The sequence below is a fragment of the Octodon degus genome, unplaced genomic scaffold (genome assembly GCF_000260255.1).
Source record: "Octodon degus isolate 3935 unplaced genomic scaffold, OctDeg1.0 scaffold00067, whole genome shotgun sequence".
NCBI lineage: Eukaryota > Metazoa > Chordata > Mammalia > Rodentia > Octodontidae > Octodon > Octodon degus.
In genome coordinates this window covers 6,604,357-6,630,760 of record NW_004524643.1, presented here as the reverse complement: position 1 = coordinate 6,630,760, position 26,404 = coordinate 6,604,357, and the positions used below count along the sequence as shown (strand labels likewise).

The 26,404-nt window shown below is 36.5% G+C and overlaps 1 protein-coding gene across 5 annotated transcripts in view; it reads right to left on the bottom strand.

Annotated features, from left to right (window-relative positions):
- Positions 1 to 26,404, bottom strand: part of Far1 (fatty acyl-CoA reductase 1) — a 71,875-nt gene that overhangs the window by 7,822 nt on the left and 37,649 nt on the right. For 4 of the 5 annotated variants that reach the window (XM_004634899.2, XM_023719351.1, XM_023719349.1 and 1 more), the window contains exons 3-10: positions 22,793 to 22,968; positions 15,453 to 15,632; positions 13,518 to 13,695; positions 12,082 to 12,126; positions 11,837 to 11,955; positions 10,849 to 10,916; positions 9,260 to 9,431; positions 1,936 to 2,065 (exon numbers count right to left, since the gene is read on the bottom strand). In XM_004634899.2, the coding sequence (XP_004634956.1) occupies positions 1,936 to 2,065; positions 9,260 to 9,431; positions 10,849 to 10,916; positions 11,837 to 11,955; positions 12,082 to 12,126; positions 13,518 to 13,695; positions 15,453 to 15,632; positions 22,793 to 22,968 (1,068 nt within the window). Of the gene's footprint in view, positions 1 to 1,935; positions 2,066 to 8,796; positions 8,969 to 9,259; positions 9,432 to 10,848; positions 10,917 to 11,836; positions 11,956 to 12,081; positions 12,127 to 13,517; positions 13,696 to 15,452; positions 15,633 to 22,792; positions 22,969 to 26,404 lie in introns of all 5 variants that reach the window. The other variant, XM_012515523.2, reaches the window with a different exon arrangement.

Here is a 26,404-nt window from a genome sequence, read left to right as displayed (position 1 = left end):
AAAAAAAACCTGCCTGACTGGGCCCCGGAGTTCTCTTTCCACATCCTCCTCCTCTCCATGCCAACCAGATATTGGCGTCCTTCCTTGGTGCCCTTCTCGACAGCAGGAAGGATGGCAACTGGTGGTCATCAGGTACATCTTTTAAGATTTATAGCTGAAATACATAGATCTCCTTGAAAGAATCTGGGTGTCCTTGCTTGTCAAGATAGGCGAAGAAACCAGACTTGTTTTTTTCTTTAAGAATATGAGTTCCTTCTTAATTGATATGGCTGGTTTGAGGAAGGGAAGTGAATTCTCAGTGTGTACCATGCACGTATCACACTCCTATAGGTGCAAATGCATATATATGTGCCTGCAGACACCCACGTGCATGCACCATACACCCGTAGATTTGCATAAGGCCAGGAATGCTGTATCCCACACCAATAAAACATACACCTGTTGACTCTCTTGCACCTTTTCTCTTAAATCCATATCGAAGTCCAGAGTTGCTTCAATCTGATGCTGGGCAGTGAAGAACTAAAGGATGAGGACAAGAAACGGAACAGACACTTTGAGGCCGCGCTCCATTCCAGTGCTCGAGAGACCCAGGGTGGTGGCCGGCTGACCACATACAGCGAATTTCTACCTGAAGAGCCGGGCTTCCCTATGGGTCATTGTTGGTCCTCAGCTGTGCTATCACAGACACAAAGAACTGAAAGTCATCAGAAGTGACTGTAGCTGCAAATCAGCAGTATATGAGAGGACAGGACAAGGCCACAGTGCCTAAAGCAGTCGCACTACCTACGTCTCGAGACAGGCATCCTGCCTGGACAATTTCAGCCATTAGTCGCTAGGCAACCTTGTGTCTCCTGGTACTAATTTTGCAAAGGTATAAGTAAACACCTCTACTGTTGTACAGGTCCTTTGCCCATCAGGCAAAGAGGCCACCACCTGAACCCAAAAAATAAATAAATAAATAAAAACCACAGACATATTTTTATACCACAACACCAAGCATAAAAGTAAAATGTGAAAAGAAGCCGGGAATGATTAACTTTCTATAAAAAAAGGAATATAGACAAAAACATAAAAAAGAAAGTTATCTTTAATGTGCTGAACTCAGTTATAAAACCTACAGTCACAATCAAAAGCTACAAGTTGGGGCTGGGAAGATGGCTCAGTAGAATAAGTGCTTCCCTGGCAAGCACAAGAGTGAGTTCAATCCCCAATTCCGCCAAAAAAAAAGCTACAAGTTAACCACCAAAAATCATGAACTAAACTGTATTCTAATGTATATAGCAGGTACAATACAAAACATAAAGATCACAGATTTCAGAACAAAGACATTGGTAAACATAGCTAAGTCTAAAAAACTGAATGAACAAAACTCTGTAGGGCTTAAACAGCTAAAATGTACAAATGCAGCAGGTGTATGGTTGGAGGTAGTAATCACAACAAAAACATTTTAAAGTCCTAAACAGAGGAGGCCATGGAAACTGCTTCATTTAGACTGTTAGGTATACATGTTAAAATACGTAGGATAACCTCAAAAAGAACACATACAAAGAACTTAAGTTTCAAATGAGCAGAGAGAAAATATGGAGTGACAAAAAGTAAAAGTATGAAAAACAATTGTGAACTTTTTTTTTTTTCAAAACTCAGTCAACAGGCATTTGAAGGGAAAACATAGATGTTAAGTTCTCTGACTCAAGTATAGGAAAAGGAGATACTATTCTGAAATGCTTTTGACACTGTAAAATACTTTATACATCATAAGATAAAGCAGTTTTTATCTCTTCACCAACAATTATGATTGAAGCTAACGAGACTACAAATAGATCCATAACTTTCTTGTTGCATAACTGTAGTACATAAAATCTATTTCTTAGGTTGCTTAATGGTTCTCTAATTGGTATGCTACTTATTTTCTAAGATAAAATAGATAATACTTGCCTTTTTATCTTCAGGGTTTAGTTGATTCATTAACATAGTGACATTATCAGTATTCCAAACCCAAGAATTACTTGTGAAATATTCAAGAAACACCATAGCTTTGTGAAGACGAGTTATTGTTTTCATCATCCTGTATGACAAAAATGAGTAGATTCATATAGTGCCGTCACCATCCAAACAGTAACAGTTTTCCCCAATACAGAAATCAACATTAAAAGTATAATATGTAATTCAGTAAGTAAAACAAAACAGCAGGGAATAAGAGTATTTCTGCATCTTATGAAACATTTTATAAAACCAAAATGGAAGAAAAAGCCAAAACAAAACTTTTTGAAGTAGCAGCAAATGAATTTGATACTGCTAGAGTTCTGCTCACATATGAAATTCTCAACATCTATCTAATACCTTTACTAACAAAATTAATGTATAAAATATTAAACAAATAAATGATTTCATTTTACCTTGCTTTTTGTTCTTTGCATTTTAGTTCAGCTGCATTTACTAAGACTTCCTGTGAATTCATAACATACTTTGTTATAATCCCAACTCTTCATCATTATAGAAGCAAAGTATGCAGAAATCCTCATTGTCATTTAGTCAACTTTATTAAAAAATATATATATATATATATACATATACACACATACACAAAAACTTTCCTTTTAATACTGATTGGCCCCAATCTTGATTATCTGTATGTGCTGTGAAATCAATGACTCACGCTGAATACTTGTGAAACAGATATTCGCTCCTCTCCCTACAATCCTTACCAAAATCCCCCTTACTGAAGGTCAATACTTGTTAGTTATTAAAAAGGGCAAGGAGCCATAATCTTTGTACCCATCATTTTATTAGTACTCATTGCAAGTCATTGATACCATAGCATATTAAGCTCAGCAGTAACAGCTATATGACATTACCTATGAAGTAGGGAAAGAGAAGAAAAAACTTTTTGAAATACACATTAAAAAAAAAAAAAAATCCCAAATTCTAAAGACAGAAAAATAATCCTGGAGGAATACTTGAAAATAATTCCATTTATATTTCCACAGTATGAACTAGTATTCTGTGTAGTTTAGAAAATCCCTAAGTTTGGGGCTTTAGAAATAGGGAATATTGGGAGAAAGTCAAGTTTGAAATAGGAAAATTAAAACAATGTCATCAGCTAACCAATGCTGGGTAACACATACATTTAGAAAGAAACTTTGAAAATAAATAAATAAATAAATAAATAGAAAGAAAGAAACTTTGAATCCACAATACTGAAAAAATAAATAAAGCAACACTGACTATCTAAAGAAAAAACTACTTCACTCAATAAATTCCAAAACTAAACATCCATTAAATATGAAGAAAAATTATCAAACATCAAAGGCTGTATCTGGACAGGAATAGTTCACACAGAAAGAACCCGAGGGCAGGGCCAAAGACATACAACATTTTTAGGGGGAAAATGCTTTTTAAAATGTGGTATTATCAATGCATTATTCAATACATGCTATCATAGCTAGTACAGTGTATTTGAATCTTACCACACATAAACACATACACATTTAATATGGGTTTCCAAAATCTATATTTAAAAGTTTTTCTTCCCAACTCCTTGGCAATTTTCACCTAATCCATTTTCAGATTGAATCAAGAAACTGAATTAATCCTGAAGTCCACCCTAATCCAGCCATTCCAAAAATAACTGCTATAAAAATTGAGGAAGGGACCAAAAGGCCAAATAGATAAAAAAACTGAGAGAATATTATATCAGGCAACAAAAGTACTGGACTGAATACTGTGAAGGATAAAAAGAAAATCTCTACACTACTATTCTTTGACTAAACATGTCACTGAATACTGACTACATGCCATAGACAGTCTGAGTATTCTTTATTATGCCAACCTTCAAAATATCATCACAGTCCTTTAGAGTAGGGTAAGATCTTACTGATCATTTGATCTCAGGTTTCTTAACCTCATCTATAATATATGCTGAATCAGATAACTCTTGGGGGGAAGGCTGTTGTAAGTACCATGACAATGCTCAGCAGCACCCATGGTCTCTACCTACTAGATGCCAGCAGCATCCCCCCAACACTCACTGTGATAGCTAAAAATAGCTCTAACATGTCCCCAGCCAAGAGCCACACAGAAAAAAATAGCAAGTTCAGGGAAATCAAGCCACAGTTATTATACATAACCATAAGCAAGACCACAAAGCCTTATGTTTAGATGTTTCCAAGAGTGACACAATGTTATTATCACAAAATTTTGAATAACTTACACTGTTTCTACATGCAGGACCAAATATCCTGGTCTCAGCTATTAACCAAGAAACTGCATGATGTACATCACATCAGAGTTACACTGTTCATAATTATGTTAAGATATACAGCAAGGCTGATTTTTATGTAGTTGATGTGAGTAAAAGGGATACTGTGAATGACTTGAGTTTATTAGGCATTATATTGGGGTCTCAATATAGAGAGCTCAATGCCGTGGCTCACAAAATACCTGATGAAATCAAATAATATAAATTGTAAGATTATTTACTTAACATTTATAATAAAATTGCCTAAATTAAAAAAATTTATAGCCCTTATTACTTTTAATCTATACTGCACTCAAAGAAGTCAAAGATCATTCCTCCTCCATCAATACTCAGAACGCCTTATTCAGGACAAATGTCAGGCGAGATTGATGGGTGCTTCTGATTTAGGGAATATTTTAATTTCCAAAGATGGCTGCAGTACCATCTCCCTTTCTATGTGTTTACCTGCGGTGTCACCTAGATTATCTTCCACCACCCATCAAGAGGCAAATGTAATTTAAAGCTAAGAGAAGAAAGCAGAAATGAACCGTGCAACTTCTGAGGCTACAGGAGAAAAGGTGATAATAGTTTTCTGCCCTGCTCACTGGAATACTCAACCTGAAGCCTTCGGGCAGTACCACGATGCTGTCCACTGCCCCGAGGCTGTCATGCTGCAAGGGAGCTCTAACTAGCCCAAGTGCAGAGAACACACGGAGAGGCTCTCAGGCTCATGAAGAGAGGCCCGGCCATCCCAGTTCCTCTTCCTGCTTCCTCCTCTCTACCCACAGCCTACCTGCCCCAGTATCTGTCCTGCTGCCATCATTTAAAAAGACCCTCAGCCAGAATCACCCAGCCAAGCCCTTCAGAATTCCTGACCCTCAGAAATCTTGACACGTATTTTAAGTAACATTTTTGTAAACACTAAGTTTGCGGTGACTGACAATAGAACACTGAAAACATAACAGGGCTTACAGGCTACTAAAATAAAATCTGAAACATACACTATTAGCTTTAGGATTAGGCGGTAGACAAAACCTGGAGGACATCTAAGGAGCTCATCGCTGAAATGTGAATGGACCAAGAAAAGAATGCTAGTGGTGGAAGATTTGAAGCACTTTGAGGAAGAGAAGAAAACAGAGACTGGCTGTAGCTCCACAGTACAGCACTCAGCTAGCACGTGCAAGGTTCTGGGTTCAACACCCAGGGAAGAAACAACAAAACCATCACTTGTGGTAACATGGAGGATAATAGAAACTACAGCCAATAAAACTCAATCCGGCCAATGTTTCTTGAAAAACAAACTGGATCTTATAAAAAAGAACTATTTGTTGAATGAAATGGAAAGAATGTGAGGTAGTCAGCTATTCCCACTGCTGGAAATAACACCCAATGCCCACAACTTAAAGGAAGAGAGGTTTAATTTGGTTCACATTTTAAAGGGATTCTGTCTGTGCTAAGCTGGCTCCAAGGCAGAAGTATCACGGTAAAAAGGCAGAGTGGAGCAACGGCGTTTATTTCACGATGGCTGGGAAGCACAGCAGCACCCAGGGGCATTAGGCAAGGGACCATGTACGGTACCCAAGGCACACTGCCACGAGCCACTCAAGACACTGCCAGAAGCCAAGCAAACTGACACACTCAAGTTAATGATCATAGTATGAAAAGCGCCAATACGGAATTCTTTAAGGAATGGTTTCTAAGCACAGAAGGTTACCTGTCGAGTAGAGATGAAACATTCATTGTTAAGATGTTAGAATGACCTAAAGTAGTGTTTCCTACAATCTTTCAGACAGCCAAGGCTTTCTTCAGACCTTAAAGACATGTATCATAGAAACACTACTGTATGAAAGGCAGGACTCAAGAGCAAGGATCTGACTTAAAGGGACTGTTCACAACAACCTGAGACCCTACATCAAGAAGACCTTATCTCAAAGAGATCTGTGAATATGGAGTCTGTCTGATGGAGTGGGTTACTTTAAAATACACATACCCTTTATAATTTTTTAAAATGACCACATCATTTTACCTGTAGAAGGACAGTGAAAACAGGTCTCTGTATCAAGGACCAGCAAACCAAGGCCTACCCAGCAAATCCATCCTTCCACCTATTTTTATACATACGCTTTTACTGGAACATGGTCATGTCAACCTCTTTTTTGAGACAGGATGTTGCTAAGCTGCCCAAGTTAGCAATGAACTTGAGATCCTCCTGCCTCAAGTACACAAGTAGCTGGGTTAACAGGTGGGTAGCTAGAACTACAGTACGACCACTGCACACAGCTTGCTTTCATTTTTTCAACAGCAGAGTTGAGTAGTAGCAAAAGAATCCAACACATACACAAAACCTCAAGTGTTTACTACATGGCCTCTTCCAAGAAATATTTGGTGACCCTGCCTAGGACATTTAAATTTCTAGAAAAAAGCAGCAAGATAAGTAGGCTAATTCATTTCATACATCATTTTTTTATGGAAAAAGGATGACTCAAGTGAGCAGAATCAGAAGTCTCTGCAATGTTCCAGAGCATAGGACTGAGTTCTAATCAAGGAAATCATCAACACACACCTGACTGGAAGTCAGAACTGTTGTGCATCAGGGTTTACTGTGTCACCCATGTTTCTGAACCCTGAGGCCTTTGCTTTCTGTTTCTTGTTGTCGCATGTCTGCATGTATCAGGAGATGATAACTTGAATTCATACACTTTCAGATTAATACTTAAGGCAGTCTATTTGGAAGCCCTATCTATAATACCAATTCAAAATAGTCTAATTTGCAATAGGATCAAATTTAAATGACAAAACCCTGGCTTTGAGCTGATGCCCCTCGGATGTGGAGAGAGACTGGATACAAGTAGTTATACTTTCCATGTTGGAGAAATATGAATTGTTTTGACCAGAAGGGTGACTGTAGCGAACTGCACTTTCCAAAATGACTCAATATGCCCTCTGTCTCATTTGTCCGCTTATAGTATGATCTGATCATTTTCCACATTCCCTTTCCTTGAATCTCATAGAATGTGTGATTAGGGAGGGGTATAAGGAAAAAGTGATAATGCGTGACTTCCTTAGGTGGGGCAAAAAAGGCAAAGTAGCTTCTCTCTTTCTTGCTGAAATACCTGCCCTGTGATGCCTTCAGGGGTCATACAAATTAAAAGTTTAACTTCCTCAATGCTTCCGCTGGGCCTTGCCCAGACCCCATATGAAGAGACGCTGACAAGGAAGGAAGTTGGTGGCTCTCGGCCCTAGCTACTTCATGGCGCCCACAGCATACTGCAGCTCTTCCAGTTCATCTGGCAACAACATGAAAGACCCCCATCCAAGACTACCCAGCTGATTTCTTCTCAAATTCCAGATTCTGAGAGAAATATATTGAAAAATAATTAAAGTGATCATTTCAAATCACTTACTATGCAGCAATATGTACTCTGAACCACTTAGTAAATATGGTTAGGGTTGTTTTTTTTTTTTTTGGTTTCCTGAGCCCCCATCTGCTGTATAAGGCAATGCGATATATTTAACCTCTTATTTTTTTGGAACCAGTTTTTATTTTTCTGCCCTAATGTACAGAAAATATATCATTTGCACTTGCTTTTTAGCCATAAATGAACGCTGTGAATGGTAAACATTCTATTTTACAGATCATCCTAGAAAAACTTAAAAACATTTTCTTTAAAGTTATTCAACACTTCTCACATATTTCAATGATTAATATAAGGGTTAAGAATACCATGGCAAGCAAACTCACAGGAAACAGCTATAATTAACTCAGCTCCTGACACACTGCCACTGACAGATACCTCACTTTTATTTTTGAGCAGCTGCTGGAAGTTCTGGAATCAGCATCTTCTTTATCTACACAAATACTCAAATCCTGAACTCCCCATTCAAAGGTCCACTGTAATACCAATGTAATTAAATACAATAAATATTTTTACAGTATATTTCACTGTGACTGTGTGGTAAGGACAGAACTTTTTGTGGAGCTTCAATTAAAAAAAAAGGAAAGAAAGAGAGAGAGAAAGAAAAAGAAAGAAAGGCTACAAGTATAATAAAATATAAGGTTTCGCATTTGTTATTTTTTAAAATTATGTCATCCCCAACCTGCAAAATTAGTCAAAAACTGTAATTAACATATTATAAGCTGAATGGGCAGATAAAATATTTTAATTAATTTTCTAGAAATCTCCTATACTTTCCAAATAAAACTATACCAACAACCTAAAGCAAAACATTTTACACTTAACCCCCTGTATAAACTCACTCCTACGTTTTTAAGGGGGAAAGGATAAAGGGCTCAATTTCAGCTTATAATAACAATGACAACCCTGGATGTAGGACATTTCCTACATTATGGGATTTGAGTGGGTCAATGGACCCCATAAGATGAGATCCAGTCTCCCTGAATTACTCAAATTTCTAAGAAATGTCCTACCATCTTGATTGTGATTGTGATTCATCAGGTTAGTAGCTCTAAAGGTAAAGCTCATGCTAGCGACTTTTTGTCTCTCCAGCAAGCTTCCACCACCTTACCAATAAAGTGTATTTACTGCTATTCTTCTTACCGCGGTTTCTGACCTGTCAACCTGAGAGCAAGATCGAGCAATAATGCAGGCACTGTATGTCTGACACCTTTCCAATAATGAAACAACAGGTTGTTGGAACAGAACTTAATATTGGGGTGCCTGAATACTTGGTTATAAGGATTCATCCTGAAGTAATGAATTACATAACACCCTGTAGGAAAAGCATCAAAGCATTTTGAATATTATTATTCAGAAAAGTACCTAAAGTAAGACCTAGAATTCAACAAATGACAACTTATCATCCAAACTTTAGAACAAGTTAGAGTGACAACACTACCTTTGCTTTCCTGACAAAGTCTTAAATTCGAGTGTCTTCTCATTCACAAAAGGCCATTAAGCCTTATCATAAGCATAAACAGATACAGAGTTAATAGGCATTTTAGTGTAAGCATGGGTGTTTAACAGTCAGAGGAACAGGTAAGACAGAGCTAGTCACCATTACCTTGGGCTTCTTCCAGTCATCCTGAGGTAGATATCATACAGGAATGCTGGGGCCTTATGGCTTACAGCAATCCAGTAATGATATAAAAGGTGATTGGAGGTTAGATTTACATTGGGCCGTCTGAAGGCCTGTTCGAGAGGATTCCTCTTGAAAGTGGAAATTACATGGTATTCTGAGGAAGAAAAGTTGTGTAACAGCTTTGATAATAACCATGTAATGAAGTTTTGAAAAAAATTATGTTTTTACAATGTAAAATATTTTCACCAAAGATGTCAAATATTCTTCATTTAAAAAAACAAACTTTTCTACTCTATAGTAGCTAAGAGAATATGAGTATTAGATTGCTGAACTTAAGTGGTTTAAAAACTGCCACTAGTTTGGAATTTTAATTAGATGAATGATTTTTTACTAAAATTCACTCTTAAAATCTTTGTAATGTTTTACCCATGTCAGTTTACAGTGTATGTCACTTCCTATGTCACCTCTCACGATAGCTTCTTTCTTTCTGTTCCTCTTTCCAGATTCTTATTATTGTACTTACTTAAAAAAGAAAAGGAAAATCATCATCCTTTGCTTATAATTAAGATGATCAAGTTAACATACATCCAACAAGCTTAAAACAAGTCAAAACCAATCTCTGTTATAATTTATTTAGGTTACTCACTGTCAACACAAACTTGGTGTCATCTATGTCAGTACTTTAACAGAAATGTATATTAAGATCATCACTAAAAAATGCTTCAGTTGGCTTTTCACTAAATTTTGTAACGCAATGGAAGACTTAAAAAAATTCACTCATTTTAAAGTGTCTCAATGTTATTAAAATACTAAAATAATATAAAATCACCCTTAATTTTATTTTTATATGCTTCAATGTTAATCTTTAAATTTAAGTAAAAATACCATAGGAAAACCCTAAGACCAAATGTCATGGAAGATCTTTAAAATCAAAATTATTCTGCAGGAATTACAAAAATTATTCAGTTAGCGGTAAGACCTATTTCTACAGCAATGCCATAAATTTACTTTAAATACAAAATAAATAATCCATTTAAAAATGATTCATTTGCAATAACCTTAGGTTATACTATTTCTATTTTAAATCTAGTAACATACATACTGTGGTGTAAATTTTAATAAGAAAGGCCAGCAGCACACATATTCTGACAATATGTATTCTAACTCTTTCATTTACTACTCTAAAAGCAACTTGATAAACCAACTATGCTAAGTGGTAGTAATACTGCTTTGGATTTGGCAGTATCAAGACTGGGTTCTCATACAAGAGAAAAATGTACTGTTTCCATCCGTAAGGGCTGCTGCAGATGGCAACAGAACACAGTGAAGCTTGGTCTAGGTGGAGTGAATACGAATATACGTAGCGGGGTATTTTGACATTTGTGAAACATTATGAAGAATGGACCACCAGGCAGCATTGGTCACTACTATTCTAAGATGGCAAGTAAAATAAGAATAAACTCATACCTGGGTGGCCTTAGTGCCACACTCACAGGTGCATTAAAAACTGAATGGACATTTAAAATTCTTTCACATCTATCTAGCATTCAAAAACACTGATAAAATCATACCAACTTCACCCCAGTGAAAAGGATTGGTGCTACCCGTTGTACAGTTGTACACCATGATGTTTCTTGGTCTGCAAAGACAAAGATGAAAGCCATGAAACAGGAGCCCAAACAATCCACACAATACTGAAGTAGGAAGATCTCAGGGAACAGGTACTTTCTATACTGATTATGTTGTATTCATGCTTGTAATGTTCAACTTCGATATATTCCTCCTCTCCCCTCCAAAATTGTAAGTATAGACTTTCTTTTCACATTGTTTTTTCCTTTATATTAGAAATGTCCTGTTTTCAAAAGTAAGGAAAACAACACAATCAACCTTAACTCCTCATTTTCAGAAGCTCAAGCTGAAAAATTGTGGATCAAGTTCTCTTTTCCCAAAATAACATATTAATACAATCATACCTTTTTTAAAGATATAAAATACTGACTTCAAAAATAAGAGCAATTTATTAACTTTGAAAGGCACCTTAAGGTTCAGATGTTTCCTATAAATGTTGTTATTGCTTTACCATGGGATAATCACACATTGATACACACACACACACACACACACCATTCTCTGAATTTCAACTTTTCAAATTTAAGTTCGGATTATTAGTTAGGATTATCATCTTTGGGGAGGGCTTTTGCCCTCACTTTTTTTTTTTTTTTTTTTTTTTGGTGGTATTAGGGATCAAACTCAGGACCTTGTACGTGCCAGGAAAGCACGCACTCCACTGAGCTATTCCCCAGTCCTTCCCCCCACATTTAATCACTCATGAATTTATATGTTCTGTAAAGTGTACATGACAATTAACTAATTTTCTTACTACCACTGATGGTCTGCCCACTGGTTCATGAGCTATTGGCTGCAATACAGCAACATGTGCATTTGGCAGCAATATTACCTACATGTTGGTTTGGCAATATTGGGACCACAGAATTAACATTAGTAGTTCCAATTTTCCTTCTCATATATATTTACTAAGCAACATACCACCTCACATACCTATTAACTCCAGAGTACCAGGCTGCCGCAAGACTTGTGTTGACAACTACATCTACGGGAACAAGATCTGCCAGGGCGTTGTTGGAGGCACGCATTGTTCGAAGAATTCCTTTCCCTGCCTTTGTTGAAATTAAAAACAACACCTTAGGATATACAAGAACAAGTGTGCTTGTGTATGTATATCTGATTTAAAAAGAAATAAAGGAAAAATACAGATTATTAATTATATCAAAAAGTTTACTTACTGCAATAAAGAGGCCACTTGGTCCATTAAAGTTATCAATCCATCCCTAATGCCAAAAATTAAAAGGAGAGTGAAGGGAGTTTAAAATATGAAACGAGATTATTTAAAATCTACAACTCCAAATATATACTTTGTAATTTTCTTTTAAAAACTAAAAAAGTCTAGGTTCAGTTCAGAATATTGTTTCCCAGCACAAATAGAAGCCATCTTCCTCTAAGACAGTAAATGACTAAGTAAAAATATTTCCAAAGGGTTACTTTTTCACTGATTCTACACAAAGGACATTTTATAAAAAGCAGTGTATACCACTACTTAATTATGCCAATTTAAGCCTGTTCAAGTTTGATTTTTTGCTGTTTACTAATGGAGCACCCTGATCAGAGAGAAATTTACTGCGTAAACTAGGAAACTAGATTAATTATTCATACAATAAAAGAGATGCTATCATCATATTATCTAGGTGCTTCTTAAATTAACTTATTTCCTTTTTCTTTTTAATGTATTTGGTATAGGGTCTCACTGCACAGCTCAGACTCAATGATCCACCTGCACCACTGCAGCCAGTCTTGGTGGCCAACTCAGTCTACTGAGCTACCTCACTGGCCCTAATTTATCAGTTTATTATTTGGTTTTCTTTATTCGAGGAATTTACAAATATCACAACAGCACCATAGAAATCTCTTGTATTTTTTCTTAGAGATCTACCTCTTGAAGAGCCAGTCTCGTTTTGATAATAAAAAAAAACAAATTAAATCATGTTGTCCTTATTGAATTGCCACAGCTTTATTTTTTTTATTAATTTTATTGAGAAACAAATAGCAATGAGACAGTTTCAAAACCGATTAGTAGGGCAGTTTCAATAATTAATACACTGCATATTGTTGTCTTAGTGGTTATTCATAGTATAAGATGCAGACATGATATCCTGTCCAAACACTATTAGTACAAATCTTTCTTCTCAATGAATTAAGAGAAAGTAGCTATATATCTATCTTATTTTGTATATACAGATACAAAATGGTCCTTCATTTATATCTTCTTTTTCTGTTTAGTTTTGTCAGAGATGGGTTGAATTGCCACAGCTTTAGATGTAACTTTTGATTAGGTTTTTTAAAATGCTGATTCACATTTGTACACAGAAAGCATCACACCGGGGAGATGGCTAAGTGGAATAAGCGCTTCCCTGGCAAGTGCATGGACCTGAGTTCAATCCCCAGTTACGCCAAAAAAAAAAAAAAAAAAGAAAAATCCCGAGAAAGCATCACATTAGAAATGAAAGTACCAATAATACTAGTATTTTCTATGAACAACAACAGTATGACACTGTAAGCCACATTTGGCATTGTATCTATTCTCCAATAAAACTGCCAAATTTTTATACAGCTATGGCTTAAAATCCTCAATTCCAACTATTTATACAACTTTTGAACAACTTACAGGAAAAGGCTCTTTCCAACTGGCACCAACAATTGACGGCCTTACAATTGCCACATTTAGCTTTGCTCCTTCTTGCTGTACAACATATTCTGCCAATGCTTTTGTGTATATGTATGTATTAGGTCTGTCTCCTATTAATTTTGGTGTGATATCATTTACTAGGCCATCATCCATCCATCTGTAAACAAAGAAATTGCATATAAAAATATTTCCAAGTGTTTACTACTGAATAAAAAACTATTAAGCTGAACTTTAAACATCCAAACATATCTATTTCTCTGACACAAGTGAATAGACAGTAACTTTTACAAAAATAAGTCTTAATTTCATTAAATATCAACTACAGGTCCATACTCCACAAGAGAGAGGAGTTTTGAAAACTAGGATAGTTAACTGGGCTTGATGGCACAAGGCTATAATCGTAACACTCAGGAGACAGAGGCAGAAGGATCATTGCGGGTAAGGAAAGCCTGGGCTCCACCAGTGACTTCAAGGGCAGCCTAGACTACAAAGTAAGACCCTACCTCAAAAACAAAACAAAAAGTGCAATAGTTGAAAGGAGGGCAGAATGGAGAACTGCAACTCTACAGAACCAGAGGAGTTTAACCAGTAAGTTTTATGACTTGAGTTTACAGAGCTTAAAACTATGTTAGCAAGGAAAGGTAATAAAGAATCAGGTTACAAGTTCATTTTCAACCCGTTAGATATTTGTATATATCAATGCTAACAAGAGAAAAAGGAGTATGTTTCACTAACTTCTATAATCAACTTTTCCTGGAGATAGTAAATACTTTTGCTTATGACAAGTTAGAAAAATGAGGTATGTATTTGGGACCACCTGAGGACCTGAGTCATAACACAGAAGTCAGAATTAGCCAAAGGATGTCTTAGTAACCTCTGATACTACTAATTGTCTTATGTGTTTCCTCACTGATTAGCAGGAAAGCCTTCAAAACAAAGATTGTGTGCCTATTTTAGAAAAAAAGGATGGTGATCAAGGAATCAAAAGTGAATAGATGAAAAAGAAAGGCTAAAAAGAGACATAAGCTCAGAAATATCAAGATTAACAATTATATGAAGATATGATGGATATTGGATGTTGTTTAATTATTGTCTACAGAAGAAAAAAACCCTCTGATCTTATTTATTTCACTTGATAAAAATAAGAACTGGGCCACAGTACATGCATTTCACTTACTATCCATCCATCATGTACTTAACAATATTCATGTATTAATTACTGATAGGAACCTTGTCCTTGGTAAGCCATATCCAAGGAGTATGTGTTAAAAAGATGATGACTTTTCTAGTTCCCTAATAAAGACTCCTCTACAGATATACTCCAAGCGAGGGCAGAAAACCTATGGCATGCACGCCAAAGCCAGCTGTTTATCACCACTGAAGATCTAGAAGGTTCATGAACACTGATATACTCCTTTGCATGGTCAGGGAAAGAAGGGAAGGTGTATGTGGCCTTCACTCAATTAGACCTTTACTGATCTCCAGAGGTACTTTCTGGTGGTTAAAATTGACTACCTGGAAAACAGAAGCTGTAGTATAATGGATGAACTATTCAGAGGCCTCTCTATAACCATTATTCATGATCAAATGTGAAAGCTCCACACTGACTTTACCACTCAGACATAAATCTATATAATAAAAGATAACATGGCAGATAGGCAATTAGTTGTTGAATACACAGATAAACATATGCACATGTGTTATGTGCAAGTGTATAGAGGAGAGAGTATAATGAGAAAAAACTTTGGGATTAGAGCAATGTATATAGGGGCCAGGAAGATGGCTCAGTAGAATAAGTGCTTGCCTGGCAAGCACAAGGGCCTGAGTTCAATCCCTGCTTCTGCCAAAAACCAAAACAACAACAACAACAACAACAAAGATAAAGCAATGTATATAAACATCAAACAAACATACTCTAAAGAATCAATCAGCTTCTTGGGATCAACAGGGGGTGGATAGACGACTTCATCAATATGTTTTCGATTGCAGTAGGCATATGCCGTCGAGACATGCACGAACACTTCCAGATTCTTCATTTGTTGTGCCAGGAGAATGAGCTGCCGTGTAGCGATCACATTTAACTGAACAGCATCTCTGTAAAGAAGTGTGACAATAAAATATTGAAAATCTGAGACAGAAACAGATTTTTATTCTTTACAACTCATCCTTTAAGTCTGATTTTACATATTTTATTTCAGTATAAAGGATATTCATTCTAACATCCATGTTTAAAGAGAAATTTTTTGAAAATTAACTTTGTTGTAGAAGTGAAAAGTAAACACATATTTTAAAAACTGCCCAAAAATACGTTGTAACTATTTCAGTCTTTAGCTTCTTTATATGCATTGTGAATTTATATGATATGGACATGTCATAAGTAGAAAAAACTGGAATGTTGAATAATTTTAAAATGGTAAGGTTGGGCATGGTGGAACATGCCAGTAATCCCAGCACTTGGGAGGCTGAGACAAGAGGGTCACTGTGAGTTCAAGCGTAGGCTGGGCTACACTGAGTTTAAGGCCAGCCTGTACTGTCTCAAAAAACATAAATGAATGAAGGAATGAATAAAATGCTACAATACAGTTACCAAAAAGAGTAAAAATGTCAAATAAAACTCAGGAATGTTAAGTTACAAATGCTTTTAAAAAGAGTATCTTAAAAATTAATTCAAAGGAATATTATGTAAAAGTTTGGTACAACCAGCATAGCAAAGACTCAAAAATGATCTATACATTCCCTTTTTATAATTTAAGGGAAGTAAATAATTCCACAACAGCAAAAGTATATATGCAGGAAAGTAATCAAGGAAACATCTGTATGAATGCAAAAAAAAAAAAAAAAATCACATGTATTATCACGTGAAGCAAGATTAAAAACAAGGCTCTGGAATCAGACTAGGTTCAAAGTTTGGCTTGGCCTACCTCAGGTTTCAGTTTCTTCAGCTGTGAGAACCAACAATGGAATACACACTACACCTGTGTAAAATTAAGTGACACAAGTAGCTTGCAAACATTTAGAATTGTTGCTAGCAGTCTCCAAACAGACAACAAACAAATACTGAGGTAATAGTGGGTAGTTTTTTTTTAATTAAATTTTGCTTACAACTTTTCTAAAAATAAGCAGAACTTCTACCCTACCACATTGTGAGGATAATTAGTAACAATGGATTCTTCAAGTCACTGACAGTAGATTTTAGGTGTTTTCATCCCCCAAAACATAGATACGTAAGGTAATGCATTATTAGCTCAATTCAGCCATTCCACAAGGTATATATACTTCAAAAACATGTTCTACATGATAAATATATACAATTTCTTTCTATTAAAAAACAAAGAGGGGAGTAAAGTAATACCAGCAATAAAGCTGGCTGAGCACTTACACTGTAGAATGACACAACCAATCAAAAAGAAATTAGAACAAAGAACCAGGAGTTACAGAAATGATATATATTTATTAGTCTAGGTAACCTAATTTTAAGAGGAAAAGAACTTGTCCTTACTTGTCCTTACTCTAACCTTTAGAACAAAATAAAACTTAAATTCATACGTGAACTGAATCATATACTGTATGACAAAGTATGTCATCAAATCACAATTACTGTCATAACAATTAGAAATATAGAAGCTGTTTTTTTTTTTTCTGTGTGTGTGTGTGGTACTGGAGATCAAACTCAGGACCTTGCACTTGCCAGGCAGACACTTATGCTGCTGAGCTATCTCCACAGCTCTAGAAGTTGTTTGTATATTAAATTTTAAAAGTAAAACTACAAAGTCCATGTTTATAATCATGTAAAATATGTTCAAAAATAATTTTTTAAAAAATACAGCTTTGTGTACTCTGCATAATATTGTTTTAGCAGGAAAACATCCTGCTATTCTTTGAAATGGCAAGGATACTGTCATCTGTAGACTCCAGTCCACTTGACCATAAAGCAGTGTTTTGATATCTATCTTGTTTGCAAAGCAATGGGAATGAGGAGAGTACTGTCTGGGGACAAGTACACAGACAATATTTTGTTACAAGTTCCTGAGGACAGGACAAGAAGTTCTGGGTCACCAGAAACAATGAATTAACTCCTACGGGTGGCAGGGACACGTATGCCTTACTTCCTGTTTTAATTTAGTAGTATATGAGAACTTATGAAAAAACAAGAAAAGATACTTATGAAATTGCAGTAGAATCTTATAACAATGGTCTATGTTTTTATCCTTAACTCAACTGAGGGCAAACAGATCTATTCAAATGGGAATCTAACATGAAAGACATTTCAGAGAGGACTGGACCATTAGCGAATGTGCTATTCTGTTTTGCATTTGCAAAACAAAGGGTGTTGAGAGTAATGTTTTTGGATATTCTGTTACTCCCTTCGGAGGCTGATTTCAGAGTTTCTGGGTCACTGAAAGGAAAAACTTGACAGGCACACTCCTCTGTCTTGCCTCCCCACCACCTCGTTTGAACAGCTCAGCCTGAAGCTATTTCCTGCCACCCTAAGTTCACTCTTGGTATCTCTCAGCCAAGCTAGTTAACCTCAGTCTATTTTACCCTGACCCAATTTCTATTTTGTTGAACTTCAGGTTCACATCCTGACACATTAGATCAGATATATTACTAAACAAGAATGTTTCATTATATTTTAGTTATATGGAATAATAAATGCTAAAGACTTTTTGGGGTGCATAAAATGAGTGTATCTTTGCAATTGTGGTCTTTCATTATATATTAAGAGAAATCACTTCAAAAAGAAAAAAAAAGTTCAACTTGAACTACCAATAAATTTTCTTGTTCTTCTTAGAAGACACTTAAGGTTCTTCAAAAATCTAGATATAACTTGTAGAGACCTTAACACTACCATACTTGGCATAACATATAACTGGGATTTTATTAAAAATGCAGACTCCCAAACCTTACCCTGACACTTGTAATGTCTGAAATGAAGCCTATAAAAATGCATTTTGAATACATTCCCTGGACGGACCACTTTGATACAAGTCTCTTTCACCTCATCTCACCGCTGAGAACAGTGCCAAAGTGAGATTTTTATCACTATTATAATGGCCACTGTTTTTTTTTTTTTTTTCAACAATACAAACACAGATGTTCAGCAATTAAAGAATCGATCATAGGCCAGAAAGACTTAGGTATCTGTAATTTTAAAGATGTCTCCAAAACTGACTGTGAGAACAGTGGTTCTAAAAGTAGGATACAGGCCCAAGAGCACCTAAATCACTACTAACACACTTTGTTAAAACTAAGAATTCTATGATGTTATTCCATAACTAGAGTGTCAGAATTTAACAACTGCAGACCAGAAATCTGTTATTTTTATACATTTTCTAATTATTCTTAAGATTAATAACATATTCTGAAATTTTTATACATTTTCTAATTATTCTCATAAGATTAATAACACACTCTGAAATTTGACAATCAATGTCCTTTAGTTTCTTGGTCTTTTCTAATCAATCTTAATGCCCACTTCTTTTGGAAAACCTACTTCCATATTTATACCTTAGGCTTCCACTTTCGGAACCTCAATTTGCTCTATACTTTTGAAATCTTATGATGGAGTTTAAACCAAGCCAGACCTCCTGCCCACCTGTCTCTCCTTTTAAAACTGTTATTTTTTGTTTATTTTTCAGTTTGGCTCAGTGGGACACCACGCATGTAATCTCAGCTTGCTTGCTTATTCTTTTTTTCGAGACAAGAGTCTTGCTATGTAACACAGACTGGCTTTGAACTCACTATGCAGCCCAGGCTGGCCTCGAACTTATGGAGACCTTCCTGTCTAAGCCTCAACAAGTGCTATGATTACAGCCATCACATCAACTCCCAGCAAGATTCTGTTTTAAAGTAAAAATAGAAAAAGGTTTGGAGATAAAAAAAAAATGGCTTTGTCATCATAGTGGTCTCCTGCTTTGTGGCTACTGGAGCTGTCTAAGCTAAGGAATAACAGACCCTCAATCAACTACGTCACTCCTTATGTTATTCTTTTTTTTTCCTCTCATCTTATTCTTAATATTGCTTCACCCCTCACCTTCTGTCAGTGTGTACCATTTCTAATATTTAAAAAATTTTTATTTATTTATTCATTTGGTACAGGGTCTCGCTACACAGTTTGGATTTGTAGTGATCCTCCTGTCTCAGCCTCTACAGGGCTGGGATTAGTCAGGGCCAGTATGGCATGCGGTACCGGAAATTTAACTCAGGTCCTTGTGCTTTGCCAGGCAGACACTTAAAACAACAAAGCTATCTTTGCAGTCCATATAATTTCTAATCTTCCTATCTATGATTTCCCATCTCAAGATTTAGCAGGCCTGGGGCTAGGTAGACGGCTCAGTGGAATAAGTGCTTCCCTGGCAAACGCAAGGGCCTGAGTTCAATCCCCAGTTTTGCCACAAAAAAAAAAAAAAAAAGATTTACGAGGCCTATATAAAATCATATCCTCTTAATTCTCACAGCACTTGTATGATTATGCCTCATTATTACCTTCTACAATAGTTACTGTAGCATATCTTATCTCCTTTAGTAACTATATGGACTTGGTGAATAGGGGCTATGTACAACTATGCCTTGGTTTCTCCCCAATATACCAAGAATAGTGCACCCTTTCTCCACAGCACAAAAAGCATTGTGCAATTTTATATTTGTGGAATAATTTAATAAATAGTTATAAAGAATAACTTTTTTTAAAAGAGGCTATTATAGCACCACCTCTAGTATTTTAGAATGTCTGGCTCAAATCTAAAGTCTTGGGGTTGGCCTGATAGCTCAGTGGACTAAAGCGCCTGCTTAGGCAGAACACAGTGGCTGGGGTTTGATCCCTGGTATGCTGTGCTGGCCCCGCCTGCAGGGTGCGCTGAGATGGCAATTGAGACTGGGCATGGTGCTGCGTGCCTGTAATCCCAGTGCTTGGGAGGCTGAAAACAGGAGAATCACAAGTCCAATCTACGTAGTGAGACCCTGTAGACCCTGCCCTAAATACATTAAAAAAATAAATAAAATCATCACCATTTAGGTATCAATATCCATTAAAATTGCTTCACATAAACAATTTTGGTGTAATGGCTAAGGCTTGGTCAGTGAGCATGCATGCCTTGATAAGGAAGCGAAAACTACAGTTTTTCTCCTACAAAGTGTCTAATACAAAAGGATAGAATAATGAAAAGATATCCTTTCCATTAATGGTAGTCTCCTTAATCCCAAAAGGCACATAAAAAGAATATCCTTTCTAAATGTTACTTTGATGAGATTCATCCTCATTAATGCTGCCTGTTAACAAATCACAATTCCCCTTTAAATGTATCGAATTTGCTCCTTTAAGTCACTGAACACTAAACTACAATTAGCCATTACCTATATACTTTTTTTTCTAAAACACATGCTAAGCTTAATAGAGCAGTGTGAGCTCTTTTAGTTATTAAGAAATTAATGAAAGCCAGAACCATGGGAGAAAAACATGTTAACCATTTTATACAAATGAACTTTAAGCATGATAAAGCACTAACTAAAAACCAGGGACCTTGGGGCCAGGGAGATGGCTCAGTGGAATAAGCACTTCCCTGGCAAGTGTAAGGGCCTGAGTTAAATCCCCGGTTCTGCCAAAAAAAAAATACATAAATAAAAATAAAAACCAGGGACCTCATTCACAATCTTGCAAATATTCATTAAAAATGAATCACTATACTTACATATAAAACACATACATGCAAAGAAAAAAATTCTAAAGAGAAAATAAAAATTTTATTTTATTAGTTGATGAGAGTATCAAATCCTTTAAAGTTTCTTAAGTCTTATTTGTATACATTTTTATTTGAAGGTTAATATGGGATCATAATAGCATATATATACAGACAAAACTAAAAACCTAGCTGCAAGTACATCATCCACAGATAATTACTAGATACAGAAAAACATAAACACAGGCGTAATACACATTTTGTGAAAATGAGATACTACATAGCTCTAATGACATTCTTTCACCATCTCTGAATCACCAACACATAATTGTGACACAGTATTTTACTTGTTGGCTGCACAGAAAGAAGTGAAAGGAAAACAGAGCTAACTGCTGCACGTTCAAATTTTCTTTGGTAAAATAAGCAAGCTGACACATCATTTAAACTTACAGAGGAAGAAAAAATGCTCTGAGAAATATTATCTTAATTTTATAGATGAGGAAGCTTAAAGAAGTTAAATAACTTGCTTGAACTCATCAGTTAATAAACTAAGTCAGGATGAGAACTAAGGTAATTCCAAAGCTCCTCTCCTTCCAATACAGTGTTGTCTCCGCTTCTTGACTGTAAAATGGATTTCCTATTTTATAGAGGGCGTGTGGAATAAAGTAACCTATGAAAGCACTACTGCAGAAATGTGAGGGACTATGACAGTGCCCAAGCCCAGAGAGGGCAAGCCACAGTGTCAGGCTTTGGCACAGAACTCTCACCTATTATGTAAAGTTGATACTTCTGTGTGTGATATAGCTAATATGGCAAATAATATCACAATCCTTTATAATAACTTAATTTAAGTATTTTAAAGAGAAGGCCTTCAAACAGTTTTGAAACCTTAAAAGGTTTACATTAATTTAACTGTCACAAGACTATAAATTAGATTAATATAAAACCTGTATTTTTGGATATACTATCAAAAGAATGCTCTGAACTAAGAACCATTATTCTAAATGCACAGTCATTATATTTTTTAAAATAATGAAGTCTGAAAATATTGTCTGAAATATTGTCCAAATTAAACTTACATCCGATATAGCTTATTCCTTTTTTTTTGGCAGAACTGGGGATTGAACTCAGGCTCTTGCGCTTGCCAGGGAAGCACTTATCCTACTGAGCCATCTCCCTGGCCCCAATATAGCTTATTCCTAATTGCTACCAAAGCAGTTTTTTCAATCTTCTCCAATTATATTATTTCTTTGTTCCTCAATAACAGGGTTTCACTGTACTTCACGCTGGCCTTAAACTAAGTCAAGGACAGCTTCAAACAGGCAATCCTCCTGCCTCAGCCTCCACGTGCTGGGATTATGAACGTGCCCATCACATAGGGCTCTTCTCCTTTGTGGCCCTTCTCTCTCATATGTTTACATTCATAACTTGTAGCCAAAAGTATAAATTATCATATGTTTTTAAGCTAAGGAATTTTTTAGCATACTATAAAGAACACTGAAAGCCACAGTTAACACATGGCAGTTTCAATCACTTTCAATGGAACTTGGTAAGTTCAAATATTACACAAATACCTACCTTAAATTTTCATTAAACCGTACTGTAGCTGCACAATGGAATATAATATTGGTAGAATCTATGATGACCTCTTTATCTTCTTCACTTAGAGCCAGTTTAGGCTGGGTGAGTTCACTGTTGATTGCTACAATTTTCTCTCTAAAATCTGGATTTTCATCTCTCAATCTGTCAAAGAGCTATCAAAGAGGAAAAAGATTTTAGGGTAATATTTTCCACTTTCTAAAACCCACTACAAATACTTTTCCCATCAACAATGATATTTTAACAACTTAAACTAGACAATGCTTAAAGTTGCTATTCTGAGAGGAAACACCCTATAGAGCTCACACTACCATCCCCATTCTATAGATACGAAAAATAAGACTCAAACACATTAGGTAGTTTGCTAAGAAAAGAGAAGTGAGAGTTTTCAGAGTTAAATACCAACTTTCCATGTTTCGGTTAATTAGGTTATTCCTCAGAGTAGATTTAAGCAGTATGTCAAGACAATGTTTTAAAATGATCATTCAGATTCCTAAAATCCAGACTTCATCATTTAATTTCATTTTAGGTTATGTGTGTGTGGCTCAGCCCACCTTGGGGGCGGGGCTGTCACTGTATGTGGTGCTGAGGATCAAACTGTGGTCCCTGTGCTTGCCTAAACTTGCCTAAGCAGGTGCTTTAGACCGCTGAGCTATATTGTTGGCTCCCTCATTTTAGTTTTGTATCTTTTTAGCAGAACAAACTACTATTCATATTCAAGCTAAAATTTTTGAACAAAGGGCTGGGCAGATAGCTCAGCAGATTAAAGAATCTGCTCAGGCAGACACAGGGACTGGGGTTCGATCCCCCAAGTGCCACGGCAGCCCTAGCCCCAAGGCATGCCAAGACAGAAATTGAGACTGGGCGTGGTGGCACATGCCTGTAATCCCAGTGCTTAGGAGGCTGAAAACAGGAGGATCACATGAGTCCAATCTACACAGTGAGACTCTGAAGACCCTGTACAAAATACAAAAAGAAAAAAGACATACGAGGGTGTTTGTGAGCACTGGGGACAAAAGTGAGGGAGACAAAGCCCTGGAATTGTAGAAGATCAGTGCTCAAGAGTACCATGAAAAAAATTATAAAGAGATTTCAGAGGAAACATCAACTGGATTTGGCCAGTGACTAGATTTGAGAGATAAGTACACAAGAGGGACTGCATCTGTTTTGCTCAGTGAATAGGCCCTAAATGGCATAGTGCCTAAAAGATACAGATTTGACATATGTATGTGAGGGGAGTAACTTCATTGATTGAAAGTTCTAGAAAGTAACAGTTTTGAAGACATGAATTCAGTCTGGTGAATGCTAAGTGTAAAGTGCCCACATGCCGCTACGGAAATGGTGGTTTTGCGGGTCTGCGAGTTCAATGGAGAGAGAGCTAGAACAGAGGTTTTACTAACCACACACAGACAGCAGCAGTAACTGAAGCCCTGAGAACAGAAGAGAGCATTCCGACAGAAACAAAATAAGTACCCAAAATCAAAATTATATGAAGCTATTTCCAAATCTAAAAGATAAATATTTAACTCACATGGAATGCTGAGTGACCATCTCACTGAACCAATTAAGAAATCAAGACCAGAAACCTGAAAACATTAATATTTATGGTACAAGCAGAGAAAAAGGAACAGTTTGGATTTATACTGCATTCTCCTCATTCCTGATGACCACTACCACTAGGATATAGGTGATCATACTGTTTCATAAGCTAGATTCTCAAATTTGATCCTGTTCCTTTTTCTAGATACCATCTCTTTATTCACTATCATCTTTACCAGTGATTCTAACTCACCAGTATTCTAATTCTTATTTTATTATGCTCCCCAATGCCTTTTGAATGCTCTTTACTGCTTCTCCAAAATTTACTTCATGATCAAATATTTTATTGTATTCTGTTGTGCCAGGGATCAAATCCAGGGCCTTGTACACACTAGACAACTGCTCAACTGCGGAGCCACATTTACCTCAGCCCATGATCAATGACCCTAATCCAATCCTCACCATCCAATGAAGTTTCTTTTCCCTAACACATTTTTTTTTATTTTAAAGAGAATTTTTTAAAAAACCAATAAAAAAGATACAGAATTTCAAAACAAGATAAGAAATTAACAATGATTATTGTATTGCATATTGTTATTTCCAAAGTAGTTGCTCAGATTACCAGGTATAGGCACGAAAAACTGGTCAATTAGGCATTAACAGTTCCTTTCCACAAACCAACAGAAATTAGTAGTACAATTATCTTAGCTATTGTGTGTGTGTGCGTGTGTGTGTGCATGTATTCCCCATCCCCTCTTGTTTTTTTCCTTTCATTCTCATACATCAAGGTCTCCAAGGACATTAGGAAACATCTGGAAACATTTTTCCTTGTCACAACTAGGAGGGGGAGGACAATTACTACTAGTACTTAGTAGTAGAGGATATAAAAACACACAGGATAGCCCCTATATTAAAAGACTATCCAGCCCAAAATGTCAGTAGTACTGAAGTCGAGAAATGCTGCTATAAGTTAATGTTCCACTGTGGCATATATTCTTTGCCTATGTTCTTCATTACTGTTTCTTTCATTTATTTATTTATTTATTTATTTATTTATTTATTTATTGAACTGGGGATTGAATTCATGCTCTTGAGCTTGCCAGGAAAGCGCTTATTCCACTGAGCCATCTCCCCGGCCCCTTTCATTACTGTTTCAAAATCACAGAAGGACTTAAAATTTAATTCAAGTATATACTCAATGCTAGTTGACATAAAAAGTACTCATTTATATTGATTCACCAGCAATGCAACAGATGGGGAAAGAGTGGTCTCAGGATGAAGTGCTGGAACGTGCCAGGAGGAATCTGGAGGTACAAGTGATCCGTGAGTCAGTTACCTTTTTATTTCTGAGATAAAATACCTGACATAGACAATGTCAAGTTTTACTTTTAGCTTTGTTTCAGAGGATTTAGTCCACGGTGATCCGGTGCCAAGGTAGACACGCTGCGATGGAAGGGCACTGTGGAGCACAGCAGCTCATCCCATAGCAACCAGGAAGTACAGTGCCAGCGAAAGGACAGGTCCTTCACGGGCAGGCCTGGCCACGGAAGCCCCCCATGGCTACTTCCTTCAGCAGGGCAGCAAGCGCTCAGCAGCCCATTCAGCTTATACTCATTAGTGGGTTAATCCACTGATAAGGTTAGAGCCCTCCCTAATGATCCATCTGAACTCAGAAGACTATGGGAGAACATTTTTACATCTAAACCATAACATGGAGCTACCAATCTTAGTCAAGTATTTGGGGACAAAACATTTTCATCTTTCAAATAATGTTGATATGTTCACTAAAATTTCAGGTTTCGGGCCAGCCATTGAGCTCAGCGGATTAAAGCATCTACAAGCAGGTGCAGGGGCAGGGGGTTCAATCCCCAGGCTTGCTGTGCTGGTCCCACCCCCGGCGCGCACTGAGACAGTGATTGAGACTGGGCGTGGTGGTGCATACCTGTAATCCCAGCTCTTGGGAGGCTGTAAACAGGAGAATCACTATAAGTCTGATCTAGTAGTGAGACCCTGAACACCCTTATAGACCCTTCCCTAAAATTACCAAAAAAA